General features: G+C 35.8%; 2 protein-coding genes across 3 annotated transcripts in view; one reads left to right on the top strand and one right to left on the bottom strand.

Moving 5' to 3' along the window:
- The window catches only part of LOC144959074 (BBSome complex member BBS7-like), a 36,024-nt gene extending 29,259 nt beyond the window's left edge, over positions 1 to 6,765 (top strand). The window contains exon 19 of one of the 2 annotated variants that reach the window (XM_078891446.1): positions 407 to 6,765. In XM_078891446.1, the coding sequence (XP_078747572.1) occupies positions 407 to 540 (134 nt within the window). In that variant the 3' untranslated portion in view covers positions 541 to 6,765. The remainder of the gene's footprint in view (positions 1 to 406) is intronic. The other variant, XM_078891447.1, reaches the window with a different exon arrangement.
- Positions 6,766 to 11,316: 4,551 nt separating this feature from the next.
- The window catches only part of LOC144959339 (RNA exonuclease 1 homolog), a gene marked incomplete at its 5' end in the record, with an annotated part of 14,862 nt that continues 10,446 nt past the window's right edge, over positions 11,317 to 15,732 (bottom strand). Inside the window, 4 exon segments of the mRNA XM_078891900.1 lie at positions 11,317 to 11,788; positions 12,497 to 12,617; positions 14,043 to 14,181; positions 15,358 to 15,473. Coding sequence (XP_078748026.1) covers positions 11,694 to 11,788; positions 12,497 to 12,617; positions 14,043 to 14,181; positions 15,358 to 15,473 — 471 coding nt within the window.

Here is a 15,732-nt window from a genome sequence, read left to right as displayed (position 1 = left end):
TTTTGAAACCAAACTTTCAATGGCAAAATGGTAAAATAATTATTTTACTCTGAAGGCTACATCCCGCAAGTGTGAGTGAGTGATACCTAGATGTTAAGTGTTACTGATGGCTTTGGGCCTCTTGTGAAACGCATTGAGTGTAATGGATGAACATTTTAAAATTGTATTTAAAAGTCATATGGTAACTTGTAAGAACATTTCTCTTTGGATTAGAAAGTTGTGGGTCAAACCATGTTATTTTTTCTTGTGTCTTCATAGGTTTAATGGCATTGTCCATTCACAAAGGGGTTTAAAGGTGTAGATGATATTTTTTGAATAGTCTACAATGTACTGAAAACGGTGTTTAATCTCTCTTTTCCAATATGTAACCAAATTAAACTATCTCTCATTCTAATATTCTCACTAGGAATGATCACTGACTTGTTCATCGACACATTCAAGTTCAAAGGTCAAAATGTCAAGAGCAAAGTACCAGCTTTAATTAAAGTTTTAGAAAATGGTGACCTTCAAGAAATCAACATGTTTTTCCAGTCACAGTAGTTGTTGTTGTACTCTAACAATCAAAAAGAAACATCTTTTTGGTTTTTTTGTAATGATTAAAATTGATATTTAATCTACTCTTTTTGTGTACATTCTAGTAGGTACCACAAAAGACTATTTTTAAATGATTAAAATGGGTTTTCTCACTAAATTCATAAAGTATTTGATGGTCATTACAAAACATTTTTTGAATTTTGAAAAACATTACATGAATAAGAAAATCACAGCAAATTCATTTTTCCAGAAGTTAGAATTATTTTACATTCAAATAGTGAGGGTATGTGGGGTAATCCCTCTCAGATGCATAATGGACAGCTCCTAGTACAAGCCTAAACTTGACCTGGCAACCTTTGAACTTTGTCTTCCAAACCCTGGTCGGGGTTGCACATACGAGATGGAAGTCGACTTGGAAAAATGTGGTCCTTCGTTGGGTGGGGACATAGCGTTCTCGAAACTGGGAGAGACATTGCCATGCTTCTATACCAGCAAGAGGAGGCATTGGGGTGGCTGCTAACAAATTAAGGTCCAGAGTTTAACAGTGACCAAGCTTCATCAATGGGGACTTTCTACCTGTCCTACATATATAGCATGTGGCAAAGAACTTTAAATCGCAGCGCATCTGGTTGAATTTTGCATTGTGACGCGGCTGCTGGGTGGGTTTGTAACTGTACACGAATGCAGTAACGATTTTTCTGTCTTAATATTAGAAGCTGCTGCCAATCGATGAAAATGATCAAACTTTGTGAAACATTTTTTAAAGTGAACTGTATTCAAAATTTTTCAAAGGTCTACAATTTGTCAAAATGTAAAAAAGAATACACGCAAGAATATATGTTCACCAGTATGATGGAATAGCATATCTTTATTGTTAAAAAATATGTAATCATACAAAATGACAAGGAAGTTCACATCTATAGGTGGACAGTACTCCAGGGAAGGGGCCCAATTATTTTCAACATTTAAAAATAATGGTCTACGTAAACTGCAAGTAAGGGAACATTACTAAACTATTATTTTTAAAACATAATCAGATTTCAACAGTAAATATACAAAATCTTCAACCAGGTAATGATGGACGAAAACAATCAGTTCTTCATAGCAAAAATTTGGCCATGATGAGTTTAGCTGATGGGTTTGGTCATCTGCCTTTTGTTTAGCAATAGACAGACATCAAGAAACAAATCCGATTTGAAATAAAACGTATAGATAGATTAATAAATATAGAATAGAATAATAAAATCAAACTTGATAAAACTAAAACCAAGGCTGGGAAGTCACCCAAAAAATTACAGGTAGATAAAAACTGGTAATATTAAGAGATTTTAATATGGCTGTTCTGTTATTGACTCAGAATAATAATTGAAATAACAATATTGATTGTGTATTTTTCGAGTATAAACCATTTAAAACACAAGATATGTGTAAGCATAAACTTCATTCTATTAATAGCATCTGTTAACCTCATTTAGTTTGTAGCAAGTCTGCTGTTCCATGCTCTTGCCAAACGTAAAAATTTTGATTGGTCACGATGCCACAAGGCAAGGTTTCAGTCTCCTTTTTAAATTGGTTATAACTAGGCCACCGTGCAACCCACATTAAAGCAAATTTTTCTAAATTTTATAACAGCGTTTTGCAACCTCTATTGCCAATTTTTTAATTGTAAAAGTGGTATAGAAATAAAGCTTAAAATTCCCCCCTTTCAAATGATGCCAAATTCAGCTTTGTTATTCAATGGCATCAACTGTTGAGGTTAGCTCTAGAAAAAGTTAGGCTTGCTTCAAAATGACTTTAAAAATGTTTTTTCTTTTTCTACAAATGACGTCTTTTGTGGTACCTAATCCTATACTGATAAACCAAATTGAAAACCTTAAAAGCCAAAAATATTCTTCCTGTGATTTGTGCTTGCATATCAACTTTCATTCTGCCTTGTTCATTTGACTGCATGGCTTTACAGACAATACCAAAGTTCTTAAACGACTTTTCAGTGTTAAATATTATACCTTTCTTGATGGAAGAAAAAAAAAAGTAACAGCAAGGCAATTAATTTTTGTTTTTCTTAATCATCTGCCTTTATTTATTCATGTATTGAAAAATATTTTGTATATTTAAAATGTATGAAAATTCACAAACATTGTGCTCTCTTGTGTTCCCACATGTTATGCTACTTGGAATCATATAAGTCATGGTCTCACGGGACTTTTTTGATTGATAAGATTGATTTAACAGACATTTTTCGTATCATTAGTATGGGTTGTGTAGACACAAAATTACACTTTGGAAATGTTTCAAATGATCAATTTGTTTATTTTAAAACAAAATTATGGACGACCCTAGCCATACAGCTCTAAAACTATACAAGTTAGAACTCTTCTGATGTCTTCATCATATTTTCTGATAAATTTGCCATAAAATTGCCAAGTTTCAATCTCTAATTCCACATATTAAGCGAGATACAGCTATAAACCAGAAAAAAAAAACGCAGAAAAATTGTCCCATATTTTCCGTGTTTTTCTCTCTCTTTTACTCAGTGGAGATAGGGCTTTGATTTAAGCGTAGTATTTCCCACAGTAGTAGAAAACAAAAATGTTCCTAGTCATTGTAGTCATTGCTACTTTATTTACTCTCTCCCCCACACACACATGCTCTCTCTCTCTCTCTCTCTCTCTCTCTCTCTCTCTCTCTCTCTCTCTCTCTCTCTCTCTCTCTCTCTTTCTCTCTCTCTCTCTCTCTCTCTCTCTCTCTCTCTCTCTCTCTCTCTCTCTCTCTCTCTCTCTCTCTCTCTCTCTCTCTCTATCTCCCTCTCTAACACTCACACACACACACACACACACACACACACACATATTTTCCATAAAATTTAACCGTATCTGTGTTCCATTTTTTAGTATGTCTATTTCAATGTTATTATTGAAGAACCTAATGCTCTTTTGCCCTTTTGCAGAATTAGCTTAATGCCCTTTTGCATTTTTGATAACAATGTATTTATTTTCTTTTTGTATGTTCCCATTAGAAATCTCTGAAAGATCGCAATTTAATAACTCATTCGATTTGAATACCTCAAACTTTGCATAGAAGAACAATTTTCATGACTCATCTTACTCCTGTTTACCAAGTTATATAAAGTTTAATTATTATTTTTCTTATATTCCAAGAGAGGATTTATATGTGCCATTCAACTCATGATAACAAGCAATATTTGCTTTTATTTAATGGGATTAATACCAGATACTAAGCATACAGTGCAGCATGGAAATCTCAAAAAAGTTGGGTTGGGCCTATTTGTTCGAGATTTCTGTGTTGATCATTTTACAACAACTATGAAGAAGAATGTGAGGGAGGTAAACACGTTTGGTTTTGTCATTATAATGAGGTTTTCTCTTATTCAATAACAGGTGGAACAAGGTTCCCATTTGCGTGTGCTGTAAAAAGAAGACAAATCTATCATGCAAAGCCTTTACCTACGAATCCGATACATCCTAATCGCTATTGATCCTCACATATCTTCCTCTTGCCTCGCCTCTTACACCATCTTCCCCACCCTGAATTGCTTGTTTGATTTTAATACAAAACAGTGACTGCCATGACTACCTTACTCGTTTCCCACTGGTACTGATACACATTAGAATTAGGCACCATCGTGTAAAACACTGGTCAAACATGCTTGGCTTGCCTTGCACACCTCTTACAATTACACACACACACACACACACACTCCGAATACACCTATCTGTAACACATTAACACACTTCACAATTCATGGAGAGCTATGATAGCTTTAGTTTCTATTTAATGCAAACATAGGGCAAAAGAATTTTATCAACAACTGAATAAATAATTGTCCAGTTTGAGATTGCTAATACTATGTGGCTATGTGGTCTAGTAGTATGACACTCGGCTTCTGATCGGAGGTCCTGAGTCATTGGAAAAGGGTCTTTACTCACATTCTCTCACCATACTCAGGTGTAAAATGAACACCTGGCCATTAACAGCGTTGTCTCTGTCCGAAGAAAATGTAATCTCATTCAACAGGGGTCGTGTCTTGTCCTATATGTTAAATGTTGATGTTGGCTAGGGACCCTTTGTAAAATGCTTTTTTCACTTGAGCATGTTTAATGGATATTGCGTTATGTAAAACTGGATTTTTTAACTATGAAAATAAAAGGATCGCGATGGGTTTGAGATGTCCACAATTTTGAGATTTGTATGTTTGAGATTTCTTTGCTGCGCTGTATTATGGTGGGATTTAGCGATGTGTTAAAATCAGTCCACATCTTTTCTATGTAAATCTAGAATGTTTTGACTTCCATTTTCTTTTTACTGGCACCAATTTGACCTAAATGTGTCAAAAGCGCCCTAAAGCCCTTAAAAACAAAATCAAACAAAATCTGTTGACAAACTTATTCTTCAGATTGGACAGATAAAATTAAATGAGTTCAACCATGACCTAAATCGTATGTTCTCTGTTGACAAATATATTCTTCTGATTGAACGGGTAAAATATGATGAGTTCACCTATACAGATTCATTCCTCAAACTATTAAAATGTTTTACAAACCTGAAATTATCCCGCTTAAGCTAAAAGAATGAATTATACAGATTGTGCAGATTTTCTAAAAATACATAATCATTTGAGTCAACAGGTGATAAAATTACCCTTAATTTGGAAAATGGTCGCAATAGGATTCAATAGTCTGATGTCAGGTCCACCCAGCAACCAGCAGCTTGGTTCTAAACAAAGAAAATCGGTACTTTTTATCCTTCATGCTGGCTAGAACTTTTTCAAATATCATGTGATCAGAATGTATTGAAGTCTTAACATGATCAGATTTATAATGTTTTCTCCTCTGGATACACTTTTATGCTCGTCGATGATAAGTATTTCATAAGGGCATCCGCCATTTTCCCAATAGTTTAGATACAGTTACTAAGTTACTATGCGTCATTACGAAGGATGTGACTTCACGACTGTTGAAGCCTATTTACTCATTTATCAATCTGTAAAAATAGTTATTTTTACTACCCCATTTTCTTCCTTTTTACTGGCGCTGATATAACCTAAATGTGTTGCAAGCGCCGTAAAACCCTTAAAAACAAAAACAAAACTTGTAGTGTCTGGGTGAATTTTCGGTGTTATCAGACTGGTCACATTGATAGATTGCTCCAGGATTTAGTTCTGTTCTCTGTTTGAACTGATTATCTTGTCCAAAAAATATATTTTGACTCTCCCATCCTGCTATTTCAACTGGAGCTGAAGAGCCCTAAAAATGTTCGTGCCGTAAAACGCCTCCAAACATAAAAATATTTTTTTAAAGGCTTTTTATTTTTTAACCTTTTTACTTCAGACTTTTTGATAAAGGTGCTATTGTTCTACCACTTTTTCACTCTCAACGTTGAGACTTTTGAAATGTTTCCATGTTATATATGATTGATCTGTAGATATGACGATTTTTTTTTGTACGTCAATTGCCTTTGCCATTTGTGTTGTTACCCACTGTGTTCAGTGACTTTCAATATATTCATTTCTGTATAACATTAAAAATATTTAGATAATCATGTAAAAATCCTCACAGATGACTTGCCAGTTATTTAGATTTGTATTTAAATTGTATCCTATTATATGGCTATGTGGTCTTGTAATGGGAGACTCGCCTTCGGATTGTCAGGTCCAGGGTTAAAGTCCCGTTCTTAGCAGTGCATAGTTGAGTCCTTGGAAAAGGTTCTTTACTCGCATTCTCTTACCCTACTCAGATGTAAAATGAAAGCCTAGCCATTAACAGCATTGTACCTGTTGAAAAAATATATGTATGATTGCCTAACATGTGTCAGTCATGTCTTATCTAAAGTGTAAAGTGTTGCTGTTGGCTAGGAACCCCTTGTAAAGCACTTTGAGCATGTTTAGTGGATATAGCACCATATAAATGCTCTAGTTTTCTTTTTTTTTTTTTTCTAAGGATACCCAACAGTTGACTGATTTATTTTCTAAATGCGAATTTTTGGAATATAGATTAATATACATTTTAAAACATTTACACAAGATTTAGAGATATCAGACTTGATAAATTTGTTTTATTTTCTTTTATTTTGTCTATGTATTTTTGGTTACTATAACGCATTAGTTTAGGTTTCATATCAGATATAAGTAGGCCCTACGATGAAAAAGATCAGATAAATATGTCAAAAAAATAAATAAAAAGGGTTTTTCATATGTAGCCCTTTTTTCGTTTACTGGTCTTGGCGTTGTTTAATTTTCTTATCTGAATCTTTTCATGGTTTTCAGGTGGTTGCCTGCCAACTCCACAGGTTAATTCCCCTCATCATGATGGGGTGATTCTGTACGCTGTAATTTGATTCAGTAGTCTGATGTCACGCCGCCCAGCAATGGCGGCCATCTTGGTTCTAAACAAAGAAAATCATTACTTTTTATTCTTCATCCTGGCTAGAACTTTTCATATGCCTTATGATCAGAATGTGTAAAAGTCAAAACATGATCAAATTTATGTTTTTTTTTCCTCTGGATACGCGGGGGGAAATATTTCATACGGGCATCCGCCATTGTTCCGATAGTTTAGAGCCAGTGTTACTAAGTTACCATGTGTCATAAGGAAGGAAGTGACGTTATGACTGTTGAAGAGTATTCAGGAGCAAATAGCAGTGTGGAGATCTCAATTTGAGAACCTATATGTTATGTGCGGCTATGCAGTCCAGTGGTATGACACTCGCCTTTGGGTTGACGAGTTCCGAGTCCTGAGCGACATATTGTTGGAAAAGGCTCTTTACTCACATTCTCTCACCGTATTCAGGTGTAAAATGAGTACCTGACCATTAACAGCATTGTTTCTGTCCAAAATTTTAAAAAAATTGTTTTGTTTGGTGATACGTTATATCCGCTGGTTATGTATTTTACCACGTTGATTTCTTTTCATAGACTATAAACATATCTGTCATCTGCATTTTTTGCGGCCGCAAATATCAGGGCGATCCGCAAATTTTGGCAAATTTCCAAAAATTGGCAAATCGTGGCAAATTTTGGGAAAATTGGCAGATTGCGTGGCAAATTTTGGGGAAAAAAAGAAGCGAAAACAAAATAACGAAAAAAAAAATGCGAAACTTGAGAAATGTTGCAGCTTTGCCTGGGCCCAAACCTAGGGAAGCTACTCTCTACGGATAATGATCCTTTAATAAAATCTTTGTAACAACGCTATTGACAGTCATTTCATTTCTCAAGTCGAATAAATTGAGTCACTTACACTTCCAACTTCAGTCATGGATCGTTTCGTCAAAAAATCTTCAAATAAGGACCCAAAGTGCGGCAATTTTTTTGGGCAAATTTTGGTCTTTTTGGCAAATTTCTTGGCAAATTTTGGTGTTTTTTTTGGGCAAATTTTGGCAAATTTTAGGTCCCAATTGGGCAAAAAAATGCAGATGACAGACATATTTATGGGTGATTGTTTAGTTCTTAGCATAGTTCTTACACTCAATATTTCAGCATGCTCTCAATCCATCAGCAATTATAGGGATGGTAACATGCAATAAAAGTAATACAAGGCAGATAAAGATTAACATCAATAAAATGATACAGTAAGAAAGAACAGAAGTACAAATAGAGAAACAGAGAGCGGAAATGAAAGATAGAATTAATAGTACTTGGGCCGGTGGGCGAACAAGACCAAGGCATTTGCATCATTGAAGAAAGTGGTAACACTGTTACAGTAACATTGAAAAAAAAAAAGACAAGAACCTGGCAAAATCAAGGCACAAAGAAATTTATTTGGCCAGCTTCTTGTTTTGTCCCAAGAGCACTGTGTTGATCTTCAAAAGTTATTCAATATCCTCTAACACCTACTCCATGGTCGCTGGCTTCATCAGATGGCTCACCTCTACTCTAAAGACAAACAGGGCAATTCTGTTGTACAAAGCTCACGCCTTACTGGATGGGGTTCCTGACCTCCCATAGTGGGCAGGGGGTACATGTGTCTTCTATTCCCCTATGTCTGTTTTCCACATGCTTTCTGTCTTTGTCTTGGAATGAGATTACTTGGTTTTGTCCTGGCCCTGGCCGGAGTCCTAGCTGGGAGGGAAACAGTCAAATGCTTAGTTATTGTTTTGGGAGATGATATTTTCTTCCTTGTAAATCATCTCCCTGTTATGTATTATTATATTTGATATTTTGCATTATTAGTGTAAGCATTTGAGTGTATTGCTCTTTGTTGGATTTTGTGCTTGTGTCCGGATGAGACTTATAGGTGATCTCAAACTAAGTACATTGATGGTATGTTCTTGGAATCTACACCTGATCCCTATTTGTTCCCAGTTCCCCTATGTCTTACCTTTTCTTGGGTGCTTTAATTGTAATTATAGAACTGTTTACTATCCCATTTTCTTTCTTTTTACTGGCGCTGATATAACCTACATGTGTTGCAAACGCCGTAAAACCATTAAAAGCAAAAAGCAGCAAGCTCACGCCTGAGAATTCGTTGTTTGAGGATTATGCAAAACAACTAAACACCGTTTACATTGTTGATGGCAATGCATCGTTAAAAACTGGATGGGGTTCCTGACCTCCCATAGTGGGCAGGGAGGTACTTATTTTCTCTTCTATCCCCCTATATCTGTTTTCCATTGGCTTTCTGTCTTTGTCGTGGAATGAGATAACTTGGTTTTGTCCTGTCCCTGGTCGGATGTCCTGGCTGAGAGGGAAACGGTCAAATGTATAGTTAGTTTTGGGAGATGATATTTTTTTCCATCTCTCTGTTATGAACTGTATTATGTTTTGTTTACGTGTTATATATAATTTGTAAATATTTGAGTGTATTCCTCTTAGTGGGGGCCTGTGCTTGTGTCTGGATGAGACTTTTTTTTAGGTGATCTCAAACTAAGTGATCTCAAACGAAGTACTTTGATGGTGTGCTCTTGGAATCTAGATCCGTTTCCTTTTTGAACCAATTAATTGCAATTCTAGAACTTTTTACTTTCCCATTTTCTTCCTTTTAACTGGCGCTGATATGACCTTAATGTGTTGAAAGCGCCGTAAAACCCTTAAAAACAAAAACAAAAACCGTTACAAACTCTGCCAGCAATCCCAAGTACATTTGGTGAAGTAGCCAAACTTACATTTTCCTCCTTGCCAAAACCAGCTTGTGTACACTTTGTGATCGATACTTACAAAGGAAATTCTATCAAAAGTTGTGAGAAATTGAGGAGAGGTTAAGAGGATCTGCTGTATGGTAGCAGTACTTCGATTTGCCACAATTTGTGTTTTTCTCCATCTGCTTGAATGACAATTTGACCTCCCAAAACATTTTAAAAATTAAATGAAATTAAAAAACAAAACAAAATTGGATATGTATTCATATTACTTTTAATAGCCAATCACACTATATTTTAAACCAATAAAATGAGCGAAAAATATTCTACAATCGTTAATTATTTTATTATTATTATTATTAATAATAATAATAATAATAATAATAATAATAATAATAATAATAGATCTTTATTGTCCATAAATATGGCAATTTGTCATTTAGTTTTAGTTACACTTGTTATAACGTTAAACGATAACTGTAACATTGAACAGATATTTCACTCCTACTTATTCAACGCGTTCAAAGCATTATTCAACGATCACGTATTTACTAAGAAATGATAAGGGTTTCCAATGAAAGGGGTGGAATATTATACTATTCTTGCACTCTTGCTTTTTGGAATTCCGCACGTGTTCCCAACCGCTGCACGCACGCAAGCTCGGGAATTATTTGCCGCGATAAAAATAACTCATAATTTAATAACCCCAAACCCGTCAAAGAATTCTCTATATCATTCTACCCCTCAGTCGATTCCAATTTCGTCATCGTTGAATAATAGACCTCTTCAAAAACATTTCAATGATACTTCTTTTTAAAGAATCTGATTTTGAGTGAAATTTACGCTTGATAATCTGACGTTACACAGTATTATTGTAAAAATTCATATTACTTTTAATAGCCAATCACACTATATTTTAAACCAATAAAATGAGCGAAAAATGTATAATTTATATATATAATATTCTACAATCGTTAATTATTTTTTTTTATTCAACGCGTTCAAAGCATTATTCAACGATCACGTATTTACTACGAAATGATAAGGGTTTCCAATGAAAGGGGTGGAATATTATACTATTCTTGCACTCATTACGCGTTCTATTTAGGGAGAGGGGTAGAGAATAAGACAATTTCAATCATAAAACAAACCATTATAAATATCCGTTCACGGTAGTTTGAAATGTTTACAGTTAATTTGCATAACGAATGCCGCAGTCTGAAAATAAACATTTATTATATAAATTTTGTTCAGAAAACTCATCCTCCAACCATAGAGCAATTGAAATAACCCTCGTACGTCTTGTCTAACATGTCAATATATACAGGTCTGACATCCGAACCCACTTTTGGGCCTAGTTTAACATCGTTGTAATGGACACTATTTTGTGTCATTTAAAAAAAAAAGATTTCCATTACAACAACGAATTGGGTTATCAGACCTGTAAATAGGTATACGTCGATACTGTCAAAACCTCAAAAATTTGCGAATCCTTTGAAGACTTGCTTGGAGTCCCAGCCAGGTGTGAGTGTGTGAGAGTTTTTAAAAAGATGAGAGCCATTTTAAATCGATATTAGAATGACGAGTTTTCTGGCCAAACTTTTTAGAACATGGGTTTTTTTGTTTTTTTATTTATTTATTTATGTATTTTTTGTTTTGTTTTTTGTCCGAGTATGGCAGAAAATAAAATGATTTTTTTTGGGTGTGGTTTATTGTTATATTTTATTTATTTATCTATTTTTAACGTAGTGTAATTATATTAATCAGGTTATGGTGAATAAAGAATGTATTCGAATATAAAACATAATGTATAAATTGCATAATATATTATATCAAATCCTCTTAACATCAACTATAATATAAACCTAAACAACATCAGAGGCATGGCATCTAATAGACTGACAGGAATGGAGATTCCCCTGCACAGAAATTGACAAGGCCACACTGACTGAGGCTGCAAAGTCGGTCGACGATGTTCGGAACAGCTTTAACCCTCTCCATACCAACTACAGGAAAATTGTCACAGTCGTTACCGTTACGACTATGCCAGCAAACGGGCGAAAGCTATCTTAAAACCTTCTATTGTTTCTGTCGTCTTGCTTGACTTTGAAGAGGACAAGTTGCATGCAGGATACAGCATCTTCTTTACTGTCATGGCCGCCATCTGAACAACAAAACAAAACAATAAATAAATAGATCATGTTATGTATTTGGTTAAAATACAACATCCACCAGTCGGATCTAACGTATCAACACAGAACCCCCCCCCCCCAACCATTTACAGTCTGATTGATATAATTTAGTTAGAACCAGTCATTAACATGGCTGTCTATAAACAATAACAACGAGCTGAGTGACGTCAATTTCATTCCTTCAATGAAAACAAGATAAAAGTAAGCAAGCTTGTCTCACAAGTGATCATGAATCAATAACAATTTTTTAAAAATATTGAGCATTTCTATAGCGCAACATCCACTAAACGCGCTCAAAGCGCTTTACACGCCGTCTCTAGCCAATAGCAAAACACAACATGTAGGACGAGGCATAGCATCTGTTAGTGTTAGGCGATATTATAATTTTTATCGAAAGAGACTAGTACACTTTTATGGACGTTTCAGCTTTACCCTTTTTCTACAAAAAAAAAAAAAAAAAAAAACAAACATATGAATGAAACACTTAAAATTGACGAATAAGAGACGAGAGAAAAACGTTGTTAAAATAAAACCCAACCTAGAGATATAATGTATGGGACATAAATAAATTACATTATAATTATTATTATTATCATTATTATTATTATTATTATTATTATTATTATTATTATTATTATTATTATTATTATTATTATTATTATTATTATTATTATCATTACCGTCAGCTTGGATGATTTTTTGCAAGTGATCGGCCGCCAGATTTCTCAGGGCCCTCTTGTAGGGCAAACCCCGTCGGTGTGGGAAGACGAGGGAGGTGTCCACAACGGTACTGTGTATCATCTGAAATGGACAGTAGAGTAAAACCCTGAGTATTTAACTCACTCAATCCTAGAGATTTTTGCTAATCTTCAAAATTGGGGGGGGGGGGATGTATAAAAAATGAGCATGTACATAGATAATTTTATTCAACTATCATTAACATGTAAAAGCTAAAAACATTAGCGTTGATACTATCTACGCCTTTAATTTATCTGAGAAAAATGTAATAAATTAAATAGGCATGGGATAAAAGTAACCCTGGTAAACTACGGATATAGTCGGTGTTAGGGTTGAGTGAGTTAATAGCGCAATAACCACTCACTCACTCACTCACTCACTCATTCATTCATATGACAGGATGGTCGTTGGCGGGACATGCAGTAGTACTTTACAGCACAGTGTCACATATGTCGGCCATTGGCTATTTCAGCCCACACAGCGTCAATCCTGTTCATTCCTTGATGTTGTCCAGCCACTAAACAGTACTTTGCGTCATTACACTGGAAGTACCTTGAGAGTCGGGCTAAGACGATTAAGTCAAGCATTTCATATTCCCAAAGAAGTCAAGACTCATTGCACTGAACGTACCGTGAGAGTCGGGCTAAGACGATTAAGTCAAGTATTTCATATTCCCAAAGAAGTCAAGACTCATTGCACTGAACGTACCTTGAGAGTCGGGCTAAGACGATTAAGTCAAGTATTTCATATTCCCAAAGAAGTCAAGACTCATTACACTGAACGTACCTTGAGAGTCGGGTTAAGACAATTAAGTCAAGCATTTCATATTCCCAAAGAAGTCAAGACTCATTGCACTGGACGTACCTTGAGAGTCGGGCTAAGACAATTAAGTCAAGTATTTCATATTCCCAAAGAAGTCAAGACTCATTACACTGGACGTACCTTGAGAGTAGGGCTAAGACGATTAAGTCAAGTATTTCATATTCCCAAAGAAGTCAAGACTCATTACACTGGACGTACCTTGAGAGTCGGGCTAAGACGATTAAGTCAAGTAAACCATATTCCCAAAGAAGTCAAGACTCAATACACTGGAAGTACCTTGAGAGTCGGGCTAAGACGATTAAGTCAAGTAATTCATATTCCCAAAGAAGTCAAGACTCATTGCACTGGACGTACCTTGAGAGTCGGGCTAAGACGATTAAGTCAAGTATTTCATATTCCCAAAGAAGTCAAGACTCATTACACTGGACGTACCTTGAGAGTCGGGCTAAGACGATTAAGTCGAGTATTTCATATTCCCAAAGAAGTCAAGACTCATTGCACTGGACGTACCTTGAGAGTCGGGCTAAGACCATTAAGTCGAGTATTTCATATTCCCAAAGAAGTCAAGAATCATTACACTGGACGTACCTTGAGAGTCGGGCTAAGACAATTAAGTCGAGTATTTCATATTCCCAAAGAAGTCAAGACTCATTGCACTGGACGTACCTTGAGAGCCGTCAAGTCACTTTCCAAGCTGTGGCCGATCAAAATGGTCTTGTCGGAGACCAGGTTACGCAACTCATCATGTACGTCTCTTAACGTCGTCTGCACTCCCTCCATGTCTTTAGCTGTGATTCCACTGAATCTGAAACAATAGGGAACAAAATTGTGATGTCATAACTTTGGTTCCTATCTCACTGGATGCATATAATATGTGACCCATCGTCTCAAAACGGTATTATGCCGGAACGAACCAGATGCTTTAAAAAAAGCCGAATTTAATGTTAAAACTGGTCAAAAATATAAATTGTTGGCATTAGCACCCTGCCTAAAATATGGTATCCATTCTCCTCAATAAATCGTAAAAACTCAACACAAGTCTGATATTTCTGGCTATAAATTCAATTTTCAATATCTTAACCAACCCGACTTAATACCGTTTTGAGGCGAAAGGTCACATAATATCGTGTAATTCGTCTTCTGATTTCAGAGTGATGGCATCATATTTTCTAGCCGAAATAATATGCCAATAGGATTCAATAGTCTGATGTCACGTCCGCCCAGCAACGAGCAGCTTGGTTCTAAACAAAGAAAATCGGTACGTTTTATTCTTCATGTTGGCTAGAACTTTTTCACATGTCATGTGATCAGAATGTATAAATCAAAACATGATCAGATTTATCATGTTTTTCTACTCTGGACACACTTTTATGCCCGTCGGAGAAGTATTTCATAAGGGCGTCCGCCATTGTTCCGATAGTTTAGAACCAGTTACTAGGTTACTCTGCGTCATTGCGGGGGAAATGACGTCACGACTGTTGAAGGCTATTGTCTATCAAGATCGTCCATAATCTTAAGAATCCGCCTATACATCCTTCTACTAAAACTGTTTTGCCACTTTATGATTCAATAAGTGACATATTCATTATAAGTTCCGGACTGGTCATATGTGCACTTCCAGGGAGTTTAGAACCGGAGGAGTAGAAGTTGTGACGTCACGACTTCTCTGCCCGGTTCATCAATCTAATAAACAGACAACTAGAGACACAAGAAAAGAAAGAGATAGAAGACTAAGGAATGAGAATAGCGGAAGAGTAGCGTCCCTTGATTGGACGCCACCGGCGGAAAAGTTATTAGAGAGAGAACGTCATGTGGTTGTGCGCATGCGTCTCTCGTCCTCGCTTCCGGTGAAAGCGGCATGAGACACTTCACCGAAAGCGAGGACGAGAGAGACGCATGCGCAAAACAATGTTGACGTTCTCTCTGTAAGGTGATGTCCAATCAAGGGACGCTACTCTTCCGCTAATCTCATTCCCTATACCTGGTGTTGTAGTCAAGAACAGCAGTGCTAGGTTTGACCAATGACTCGTACAACACTTCACAGTTATCTCCAATCACAGTAACCCGGGCAAGATCCATTCCTGCATCAGTGTAAACCTGGAATTGTATTTAGTTGGTTCAATTAATGGTTATTGACATGGACAATTTGTGTCGGCGATATGGAAAATTGGTAATCGTAATGACATTTGGATACAAGACTGTATATAAATAGATGATGATGAAGATGATGATGATGATGACGATGATGACGATGATAATGATGATGATAATGGTGATGATGATGATGACGGTGGTGATGATGATGATGATGATGATGATGATGATGATAATGATGATGATGATGATGATGATGATA

Source organism: Berghia stephanieae, chromosome 13 (genome assembly GCF_034508935.2).
Source record: "Berghia stephanieae isolate SIO BIC M18660-M18661 chromosome 13, UCSD_Bste_1.3, whole genome shotgun sequence".
NCBI lineage: Eukaryota > Metazoa > Mollusca > Gastropoda > Nudibranchia > Aeolidiidae > Berghia > Berghia stephanieae.
This window is presented reverse-complemented; position numbering and strand designations above follow the sequence as displayed.